General features: G+C 39.1%; 1 protein-coding gene across 1 annotated transcript; it reads left to right on the top strand.

Moving 5' to 3' along the window:
• The first annotated feature begins 1,075 nt into the window (after positions 1 to 1,075).
• Positions 1,076 to 3,298, top strand: LOC135969087 (cancer/testis antigen 55-like). The gene is made up of 2 exons (XM_065537887.1): positions 1,076 to 1,687; positions 2,979 to 3,298. Exons 1-2 carry the CDS (start codon positions 1,564 to 1,566, stop codon positions 3,176 to 3,178), a joined length of 324 nt encoding a protein of 107 aa, XP_065393959.1. The 5' UTR covers positions 1,076 to 1,563; the 3' UTR covers positions 3,179 to 3,298.
• Positions 3,299 to 11,919: the final 8,621 nt, after the last annotated feature.

Below are 11,919 nucleotides of genomic sequence, written 5' to 3'. Positions count from 1 at the left end.
AGCTGTGTTATATTTTGAGACATAGATAACCCTCAACCGATCCCATTAACTAGATGATCATCTTTGGCAATACTTTTACCTGTTCTCACTGCAGGAGAGGAAAGACAAACAGCTTTCATCCACAGTGCCCATGAATTGCAGCAGAATCATCCGAACTGTTCCGCTTGCTTCATGCTCTGACCTCTTCCAGCCTATTCACAACCAAGCATCTGGAGTGATTCCTGGGAGGCTCCAAACCTCTCAGGGACTTTACACATCATGGGCAATAAAAGCCAAAGAACGTCCAGTGTCCCACTGTCCCACATACAGCCTGAACCTCTATTACCTCTCTTACCATACTTCCTACTCTTCTAACCCTCACTGCCTCTGCTCCAACCACTTGGCTTTCCTTGAACACATCAGGCACAGTCTTGCTGTATGGTCTTTGCACAAACTGAGCCTTCCATCTGAATGGCTTCATCAAATACAGCTGCCTGGCTAACTCCAACATCTTTCTCAACTATTGCTTTCCAATGAGGGCTACTCTGACCATGCTATTATAAACTGCAATCCAACCCACCATTCCCAGTACTGTGGATTCCCCTTGTCCTGCTATATTTTTCCATGGCATTTTTGCCTTCCAACATATCATATATTTTATTATGTGATGTTTAGTGTCTCCCTTTTGTATCCTGTGAAAAATCTACCCTCACAGGGCGAAGATTCTTGATTCTTTCATTCACTAACAAACTTTAAGAACACAGAACAGTGTCTGGCTCACAGCACTTCACAAATTTTGCCAAATGAATGAATAAGGGTAATGTGTACAGCAGAGTAATGTAAGTATAAATAGGTAAGCGATGTGTGCATGGTAGCAATGATCATAAAATGATTCTATTATAAATTATCACTGGACTCAAAATGGGAGTCCTAGTACAAAAGACACGTACTTGCTATCACTAAAACATTGACTACCCACATGGTGCCTTCTCTTCACAAAATAGTTACTCCTGGTGAGGAGTAACTATTGGCCACTCACTGAGTGGTAAGTCCTTATGCTAAGCACCACGAATACAAGGGCAAGAATAGGATTTTTGGTTGCACAGCCGGTGTTTCAGGCACCCATCCTCCCAGGAAACCCAACAGAAGACCGTGTATCCCCTGAGTACACGCAAAACCCAAGCCCTCAAGCCATTTTCCCCAGGCCGTCTTAATGGTGCCCTCAGCCTTGATGGGAGGAGCCACGAGGTTCCCGCCCGTCACCTTTTAATAGCCACAGGAACCTGCCCACCCACCCACTGCACGCGCATTGGCTGGACAGTGGTTGAGGGTGGGCCCTGATGAGCGCATGCTCAGAGGGAAAAGCCAGAAGGGTACTTGTGAGCTCCTTTGGTGACTGCGGTTTCCCTGACTTTCCTGAGGGGGGCTCACTTACGTCTGGGTCCCATCCCACAGAGGCTGAGGAGGAGAAGCGGGAGGCGAGTCCCTGAGGAGACGCCGTGACCTGAGGGCTTCCTTTACTGAGGAGGTCTTGTGCTTCATCTGTCACAAGCGGTGTCCAGGCTGGTGGTGATAACTGGGACGATGCTCAGGCTTCTGAGACTTGCTTTGGCCTTTTTTCGGAGGACGGCTGACCCCGCAGAGCGGCAGGGCCCACAGCAGCAGGGTCCACAGCAGCAGGGCCCACAGCAGCAGGGGCTCCCACAAGGTATTCCTCTGTGTGTCCCCTAGTCCCCCACCTCAGAAGCCTCCCAATAGGGGCTCTGTCACCCCTGGCATGAGGCTGTGGTGACTCGGGCTGGTACAGCACATGACGGCGTCTCCATCTTCTGTGTGTGCATGGGGAGGTGTCCGGAGTCCCCAACAAGTTCCTGAGAACCAACCCCCAAACTCTCCTGTCCATCTAAAGTGAGAAGGTGTTGACAGAGAAGACCTTGGAGACTTTACCGCCTGTGCTATTTCCCCACGTGGTTGTGCAGCACATGCCTATTTATATTTCCAGCAGGCGAGAAACTCCCTAATTTGCGAGTGAATTTAGGCTTGTATCCCAAATGGGAATGTCATTTGAAGCCAATGGGACGCCTCATACTTATCTGATCCCATAGGAGGGCAGAGAACCCGTTGTGTGGGCAGACTGCTGAAGTCAGATTCCTAAATGTTGCTTATCAGCTAGGCTCGTGTAGAATTTTAAAAAATAAATAAAAATAAATAATAATAATATGAAGAAGACAAAAGAAAGAAAACCATTCAGACTTTATTTTGGGCTAGCCTTCAATCTGCAGATATCTTTTAGTGTTTTGTCTGCTGAGATGGTTAAGTGTCTATAGAAGGTGCTACTCTTCATGTTGGTGATAATGATGAAGGGATATAATAGGAGCAGAAGCTTAAAGACTCTCATATGTAGATATGGTGATAACTCTCTTGTGCAAGGCACTCACAACTCTAGACAGTTGATGTGCATGTGTCAGTTAATATTCACAAACTGGGCACAGTGGCTCACACCTGTAATCCCAGCTCTTTGGGAGTTCCAGGTGGGTGGATCATTTGAGGCCAGGAGTTGGGGACCAGGCTGTGCAACATGGCAAAACCCCGTCTCTACCAATAATTCAAAAATTAGATGGGCGTGGCTGCACGCACCTCTAGTCCCAGCTAGTAGGGAGGCTGAGACATGAGAACTGCTTGAACCCAGGAGGCGGAGGTTGCCACGAGCCCAGATTGCGCCATTGCTCTCCAGCCTGGGCAGTGGAGCCAGACTCTGCTGAAAAAATTAAAAATTAATTGTAAATTTAAAAATTAAAATTTCAATAAATTTTAAAAAATGTACAACAACCCTATTAGGCAAAATCGTGATTGCTGTGGATTGACAGATGAAAACAAGATCAGAGACATTAAAAAAGCTTCTCTGCCCAGGTTTATGCAGATGGTGAGTGTAAGACATATTTGTAGTAGATGTTTGCATTTGAAGCTAATAATGTAACTTTTGTTTCTTTTCCTTGTAGGTGACACCCAGTTGAAAACTGTGCAGGGAGTTGTCACAAGTTTCTGTGGTGATTATGGCATGATTGATGAGTCGATCTACTTCAGTAGTGATGTTGTGACTGGCAACGTTCCTCTAAAAGTTGGACAAAAAGTTAATGTGGTTGTGGAAGAAAATAAAACACTTTATACATTGAGAGCAATCAAGGTGAGATGTGCATGAATTTGGAAATTGTGTCTTATGCCAGTGGGCTTTCTTTCTGCATCTTTCTTTTCTTATATTAATCCAGCATCTCTGCTGTGATCCATAGAGTGGATTTCAACTGCAATTTGAAGCCCCACCCCTCTGAAGCTATAGGTTCTTCTGTTCTAATATTTGTAGTGATTTCTGCTTTAAAACATAAAAATTACTTATCTATTCTTCTAATCTTTAAACAATATGGGTAACAATAATAATTATTGAACTCTATATAATCCTGCAACTTCTTTCATCAGGTAAAAAAAAAAACATTTTCTGTAGTGTGCATTCATAGCAGTGGAATTGCTGTGTCAAACCATGTGCTTTGTAGACATTTTTATTTATTTATTTATTTATTTATTTATTTATTTATTTATTTATTTATTTTTGAGATGGAGTCTCACTCTGCTGCCCAGGCTGGAGTGCAGTGGCCGGATCTCAGCTCACTGCAAGCTCTGCCTCCCAGGTTCATGCCATTCTCCTGCCTCAGCCTCCCGAGTAGCTGGGACTACAGGCGCCCGCCACCTCGCCCGGCTAGTTTTTTGTATTTTTTTAGTTGAGATGGGGTTTCACCGGGTTAGCCAGGATGGTCTCGATCTCCTGACCTCGTGATCCGCCCGTCTCGGCCTCCCAAAGTGCTGGGATTACAGGCTTGAGCCACCGCGCCCGGCCTGTAGACATTTTTAAAAGAGCTTCGTGGAGGTATAATTCACAAACCACAAAACTCTCTTAAGGTAAAATTCAATAACATTTTGCAAGTTTAAGGAGTCCTGACAATGTCACCTGAGTCCAGATATTTATCCATTCAGTGGCTACTACAGAATTATTCTTTAGCTCTATTGTACTGATTGATTCTCTCAGCAATAGGCTGTGAGACTGCCCATCTGCCCATATAGGCAAGGACAGCAATATTATCAATCTGAATCTTTGCAAATATGAGAAGGGAAAAGCAGTCTCATCATTCATTTGGAATTATTAAGGGTCTTAATAAGATTATAGCAAGTTTCCTTTCTTAGAACTACTTATACATTAGGGATATTTACGGCTATCTCTGTGGTAGGAAAATTAGATTTTTAACAGGAAAGTTTGTATTAGAAGCCCTTGTAGTGTTTCGTCCGATACCATCTTTTTCCTTTGCTTTAAGTCTTTCATTCTTTTACAGCATTTATTGAGATATAAGTCACAAGACCATGCAATTCACTCATTTAAAGGGTACAATACAGTAGTTTTAATTTGGTCACAGAGTTAGGCAACCATCACCACAAACAATCTTAGAACATTTTCATCACTCAAAAAGGAAACTCCATAACCATTCGTAGTCTTTTTCCATTCCTTCGTGCTCTCCCAACTGTCCCCTCCCCCCGTAACATCCAGTCCCAGGCAATCACTTATCCAGTTTCTGTTTGTATATATTTGCCCATTCTGGACAGTTAAAAAAGGTTCCTTCAATTTTTAATAAATTGGAAAGTTGGGTTAGATTAAAAAAAAAAGGTTCCTTCTTTATAACTGTAATTATATCTTCTTTCAACAACATCTCCTCATTCCTCCATCCACCCTAACAAACCAAGCATCTGGTAATCACTATTCTACTCTACACTGCTATAAGAGCAACTTCTTTATAATCCTCAATTTAATGTGACTATGCAATATTTGTCTTTGTGTGACTGGTGTATTTCACTTACATATCATTCTTCAGGTTCATCCATGTTATCCCAAATGGCAAGATTTAGTTGTGTTTTATGGCTGAATGGTATTCCATTGTATATTTATACCACATTTCCTTTATCCACTCATCCGTATATGGACGCTTAGTTTGCTTTTGTTTCTTGCCTATTGTGAATAGGGTTGCAATAAACATGGAAGTGATGACATCTCTTTGACACACTGATGACACTCTCTTTGAATACATGCTCAGTAGTGGGATTCATGGATAGTGTGATAGTTCCATTGTTAAAATTTTGGGGAACCTCCATACTGTTTTCCTTAATGGCTGTAACAATTTATATCCCACAAACCGTGCATAAATGTTCCAATTTCTTCACATCCTTGCCACCACTTGTTATCTCTTTTCTTTTTAGTGTTAGCCATTTTAACATGCGTGAGGTGGTACCTCTATGGTTTTGATTTGCATTATCCCAATGTTAAAGAAGGTGAGCATTTTTTCATATGCCTGTTGGCCGTTTGTATGTCTCCTTTTGAGAAATGTCTATTCAGGTCTTTTGCTAATTTTTAATAGGATTATTTGATTTCTTGCTATTGAGTTGTTGAAGTTATTCATACATTTTGGAAACTGATCCCTTACTAGATGTATAGATTGCCAATGTTTTCTCCTGTCCTATAGATTATCTCTCCACTCTTTGATGGTTTCCTTTGTGGTATCAAAGCTTTTTAGTTCGATGTAACCTCCCATTGGTCTGTTTTTTTCTTTTGTTGCCTTTGTTTTTGAGGTCCTATTTTTGAAATATCATAGCCCAGAACAGTGTCATGGAGCTTTCCCCCTATGTCTCATTCTTGTAGTTTCATAGGTTTGTGTCTTCCTTTTAAAGCTTTAAGTCATTTTGAGTTGATTTATATACATGCTGAGAGATAAGGGTGGAAATTCATTTTTCTCAGATGAATATTCAGTTATTTTCAACATCATTAATTGAAGAGACTGTACTTTCTCAACATTATGTGTTCTCGGGCCTTTTGTCGAAAATCAGTTGACTGTAAATGCACGAATTTCATTCCAGTCTGTGTATTCTGCTCCATTGGTTGATGTATCTGTTTTTATACTGGTACTATGCTGTTATGCTTACTATAGCTTTGTCATATGTTTTGACATCAAGTAGTGTGATGCCTCCAGCTTTGTCTTTGTATTTCAGACTGCTTTGGCTATCTGGAATCTTTTGTGGTTCCATACAAATTTTAGGAGTGTTTCCTCTATTTCCAAGAAGAATGTCATTGGTATTTTCATAGCAGTTGCATTGAATCTGTAGATTTCTTTAGGATACAGACATTTTAACAATATTTATTCTTCTTGTCCATGAACACATGATACATTTCCATTCATTCCTGCCTCATTCAATTTCCTTCGTCAATGGTTTATATATAGTTTTCGGTGTTGCAATCCTTCACGTCCTTGGTTAAATTTATTCCTATTTTATTTTTTTTGAAGTTGTTCTAAATGGGATTGTTTCTTGATATATTTTTCTGATAGTTCAGTATTGGTGTGTAGAAATGCTACTGATTCTTGCATGTTATTTGTGTGTTGTGCCACTTTCCTGAATTTGTTTATTAGACCTAGAAGCTTTTCGGTGGTGTCTTCAGGGTTATTTATATGTAAGAGTTTCCCGTCTGCAAACAGGGCCAATCTAAATTCTTCCTTTTAAATTTAGATGCCTTTTGTTTCTTCTTGCCTAATTTCTCTGGCTAGCACTTCCAGAACTATGTGTGATAGAATGGGCAAAAGTGGACATTTCTGTCTTGCTTTAGGTCTTAGAGGAAAAGCCTGCAACATTTCCCCCATTCAGTATTATGTTACCTGTGTGTTTACCATATATGACCTTTATTGTGTTGAGGTGCACTCCTCCTATATCAAGTTTGTGGAGTTTTTATCACAGAGGGATGTGGAATTCGGTCAAATGCTTTTCCTGCTTAAATTGGAATGATCCTATGGCTTTTGTGCTTCATTCATGCGATATGTCACATTTATTGATTTGTGCATGTTGAAACTTCCTAACATCCCAGGATGAATCCCTCTGGAACACGATGAATGATGTTTTTAATGTGCTGTTGAATTTGGTTTACTAATACTTTCTTAAAGATTTTTGCAACTGTGTTCATCAGGAATTTTGGCATGTAGTTTTCTTGTTTTCTCTTTTTTCTGTCTCCTTGTCTGGGTTTTCTACCAGGGTAATGCAGGTGTGATAGAATGCATTTGGAAGTGTTCCTTTCTTGTTTTGTTTTTGGTTTTGGTTTTGGAATAGTTTTAAAAGTAGAGCTATTAATTCTTCTTTATTTATAAATTTGGTATTATTAAGATGGGAGGTAATTCTGTCTTAGACTCTTAATTGATGGGGGATTTTTTATTACTGTATCACTTTCCTCACTCGTTAATTGTCTGTTCAGAGTTTCCATTTCTTCACCATTACATCCTGATAGGTTGTATGTGTCCAGGAATGTATCCATTTCTTCTGGCTTGTTCTATTTGTAGGCAGATGATTGTTCACAATAGTCCTTATGATCCATTTTATTTTGGTGATGTCAATTGAAAAAATCCTTTTTCAACTTTGATTTTATTTATTTGAATATTCTTTTTTCCTTAGTCTAGCTAAAGTTTTGTTGATTTGCTTTACCTCTTCAAGAAACCAAGTCATAGTTTCATTGATATTTGTATTGTTCTTCTCATGTCTATTTCATTTATTTCTGCTGTGACTTTTATGATTTATGTCCTACTACTTTTGAATTATATATTTTTTCTTGTTCCTCAAGGTGCAGTGTGAGGTTATTTATTTAAGATGTATCTTTTCTTCTGAGGTAGGCTTTATTGATGTAAACTTCACTTTTAGAATTGCTTTTGCTGTATTTCATGGGTTTTCATGTGTTGTGCCTTCATTTTGCTTTATCTCAAGAAATGTTTTACACTTTTCTTTAAATTTCCTCATTGACCCATTGGTTATTTAGGAGCATGTTGTTTAATTTCCATCTACTTTTAAAGTTTCCAAAGTTCCTTCTTTTATTGATTCCTAGTGTTTTACCATTGTGGTTAAAGAAGTGATTTGATGTTATTTCAAACTCCGTTAATTTGCTAGTACCTGTTTTGTGGCCTGCCCCATAATCTATCCTCCAGAATGTTCCACATGCAGTTGGAAAGAATATGTGTTTTGCAGTATTTGGATGGAATATTCTGTAAATGACTGTTAGGTTCATTTGCTCCGGGGTGCAGATAAATCTCACTTTTTGTGGGGTCAATGTTCTGTCTGAACAATCTATTCATTCTTGCAAGTTGGATATTGAAGTCACCTACTATTATTGCATTGCACTCTATCTCAGCATTTGGACCTTAATATTTGCTTCATATATTTAAGTGCTGCTATGTTGGGTGCATATTTTTGAAAATCATTATATCCTCTTGATGAATTGACCCCGTCATCATTATATAATGATCTTCTTGGTCTCTTTTCACAGTTTGCGATTTAAAGCCTATTTTGTTTGAAATCAGTTTAGCTGCTCCTGCTCTCTTTTGGTTTCCTTTTACATGGAAGAATGTCTTTTTTCATGTCTTCACTTTCAGTTTACGAATGTCCTTTAAGGAGAAGTGGGTCTCTCATAGGTTTGGTTATTGTTGTTTTTAATCCATTCAGCTACTCTGTGTATTTTAGTTGGAGAATGTCATCCATTTCTATCAAGGTAATTATTGATAGGTAAGGATTTATTGTTGTCATTTAGACGATTTTTTTCTACTTATTTTGTAGGTAAATTCTGCCTTTCTTCTTCCTCTTTTACTGTCTGTCTTGATGGATAAGAGATTTTTCTCTATTAGTATGTTTTGTTTACTTGATATTTTAAAATGTGTCTATTACATGATTTTTTTCTTTGTGGTTAGTATGACGCTTACAAAAACATAATCACAACAGTTTATTTTACTGATAACATAACTTTGATCACAAAATAAAAACACTCTATCATTTAACTCCACCCTCGGATTTTGAGTTTTCTGTTTTACACTTTACACCTGTTTATGTTTTATATCCCTTAACAAATTATTGTGCTTATTTTATTTTTACTAGTTCCGTTCCTTAACCATTATGTGAAAGATATAAGAGATCTGGACACCATTGTTACCATATTAGAGTATTCTGAATTGGTGTGGTTACTTTCACTAGTGAGTTTTATACCTCCAGATGTTTTTGCATTACTCATTAGCACACTTATGTCAGCTGGAAGAACTCTCCATAGGCTTTCTTGTAAGACAGTTGTGGTGGTGATGAAGTTTCTCAGCTGTGATTTCTCTGTAAAAGTCTTTATCTCCCCTTCACTTCTTGGTACATTATTCTTGTTTAGAGATTTTTTTTTTTTCCTTCAGCTCTTTGAATATATCATCCCACTCTCTTCTGGCCTATTACGCTTCTGCTGCGAAGTGTTCTGGTAGGCATATTGCAACTGCCTCATATGTGATTCACGTCTTTCCTCTTGCAGCTGTCGGGATCCTCTCTTTCTCTTTCATCTTTGACACTTTGATTTTAATATGTCATGACGTAATCTATTTGGATCGTATCTTACTGCAGAACTTTGGTCTTCCAGTACCTAGACGTTTGTAACTTTCTCTGGGTTTGGATGGCTCTCTGTTATTATTTTTTAAATAATCTTTCTACCCCTTTTTCAATCTCTCCTTCCTCTTGAATGTGAATGACTCATACTATTGCCCTGTTGATATTGTCCAAAAATCCAATAAGTTTTTTTTCCTTTTGTGTCCCTCCTTTTTCTTTTGTCTCCTTTGACTGAGTATTTTCAATGAAGCTGTCTCCAAGTTTACAGATTCTTTATTTTGCTCAATCAATTTTCCTGTGGATGTTCTCTATTGTGTACTTCCTTCATTGTATTTTTTGATTTCAGGATTTGTTTGGCTTTTTAAGTTCCTTCAATCTTTCTCTCAAATTACTCTGGTAAAGTCTCAATCATTTCTCCGTAATTGTTTTTGAGGTTCACAGAGCATGTGGAAAATAGATATTTTGAATTATTTGTTAAACAACTCATACATTCCTATCACTCTAGGGTCAATTGCTGGCGCCTTGTTTTGTCAGTTTGGTGATGTCATGTTTTCCTTATTGTTCTTGATCTTTGTGGTCATGTGTTTATATCTGCATATTGAAGAAGTAGGTATTCATTTCAGTCTTTGCAGTCTAGCTTTTAGGGGACATCCTTTAGCAGTAAGCCTGTCCGGAAACTCTATATAGGTCTCTTTTGGTCCTTATGTTTGTGAACACTGCAGCTATTGAAGCACTTGGGGGCTTCCTAATCCCAGGGACACAGTGACAGATGCTTCAATGACATGCACTCCCTTAGCTATTGAGTCTGGTGCCTTGCAAGACTGGAATCCAAGGCTCCATTCACTGACAACTCCCTGTTGTAGTAGAATATTCTGAGCATAAGGCCAGTGGAATCACTGGCAGAGATGTGGGCCAGGTATTGAGTTTGTTTTGCTGTGGCTGTGGCTTCCTGTCTGGTGCCAGGGTGAGCCTAGAGATTTGGTCCACAAGTACCATCTTGGAGTCAGGGGACATGGGCTTCTGTCAAGTGGTGGCACATAGTGTGAAAGGCCTGCTATTGGGTTCCAAGGCAATGTCCTATGCTTGCTACTCTCTTTCCTCCAGGTGGATGGTATCTGTCTCCATGCTGTGCTGTTGAAGGTTGGGGAAGGGGTGATATGGGTAATGTAAAACTGTCTTTACTACCCTCTTCAATGCATCTTTTCTTATTTTCATGCTACAACTGGGTACCATGGCCTCTCACCTGGTTTTCTTCTCTCAAGTGACGGTATTTTCATACAAGGATAGTTTTTCACATTGATGTTTCTGCAGGGGGACCATCACTGGACAGTCCCTTTTCTCCATCTTGCTCCCCTCCTCCCCCATCTGTTTAATTTTTACATACTATAAATATGTCCATCTTGTCCATGTGACTTCTGTGTTGAGGAAGTAACCTTAGACTAATTCTAACACATAATTTACATGAGTATTCACTTAGCTTTTCTTCTGGAAGTCATTAATTTATTTATATCTAAACATATAGTCAGCCTGGGTTTGTTTTCTGTGTATACGACTGAGAGAAGGATCTGCGTCTTGTTTCATTACTGGCTATTCAGTTGCCCTCAACATTAATTGGATAATCCACTTTGCCCCTATCGTACTGAAATGCCACTTATGTCATACAACACATTGCCACAAACATTTGTATCTGTTTGTACCTGCTGTTGTGTTGGTGGTATTTCCAAGGCATAAGAAACAGTGTTGGGAGCCACGAAACATGGGCAAAGCTTTAGTCTGCAGTATGTCTGTGAGTTGGTGTGGAGTCAAAGAACAGAGAGCTCCAAGGGTGCTGTGGATCATCCACTGGGATACCGACGGAAGTGGTGGTAGATAGTGGACGGGAAGCTAATGCCTCATTCCTCATGACAGTAAGTGAGGGAGAAATAAACATCAGATTGGTATTGACAGCTGGAAAGACACCAGTTAAGAAATGTGAAGAGCAGCAAACTAGGGTATTTTTAAAACCATGAAAATCAATTACGACTCAGTGGCTCAAGTTTCCATCAGAAGTCTTTGAACAAAAAATTCCAACCCTAGGAGTTTATCCTATAGTTAAGTCAGACAAGTAGTCCAAATGTTAGGACACAAGCAAAATGTCTAATTACGTGGAATTGGGTTAGTAAATTACAGCACATCCATTAACTGGGATTCCCTATGACTCCTTCCCTTCTCGTGTTATTTAAAAACTTTTGTGTTCATTTTAGGTGATATTTTAATACCGAATACAGTGCTAATTTGCTTTTAAAACTGATATATATGTATTTGTGCACAGGTGAAACATAAGGATGAGTGTTACTGCCAAAATGTAGTCCCTGGTGGTCTCTCGGTAATGGAATATGGATTATGGGGTAACTGCTTTTTGCTGTCTGCTTATCTGCTTTTTTTTCTACTTTTAGTATAATGAACTTGCATTATTTCTGTAAGTTTTAAGGATTA

The sequence above is a fragment of the Macaca fascicularis genome, chromosome X (assembly GCF_037993035.2).
Source record: "Macaca fascicularis isolate 582-1 chromosome X, T2T-MFA8v1.1".
In the NCBI taxonomy this organism is placed as follows: Eukaryota; Metazoa; Chordata; class Mammalia; order Primates; family Cercopithecidae; genus Macaca; species Macaca fascicularis.
The sequence above is the reverse complement of the archived record's forward strand: the minus strand, read 5'-3'. Positions and strand labels throughout refer to the sequence as shown.

Excerpts from the sequence above, each read along its gene's own strand:
- LOC135969087 (XM_065537887.1), top strand. The coding sequence starts at position 1,564 with ATGCTCAGGCTTCTGAGACTTGCTTTGGCCTTTTTTCGGAGGACGGCT. Across the intron at positions 1,688-2,978 it reads GCAGCAGGGGCTCCCACAAG|GTGACACCCAGTTGAAAACT; the intron begins GTATTCCTCTGT and ends TTTTCCTTGTAG.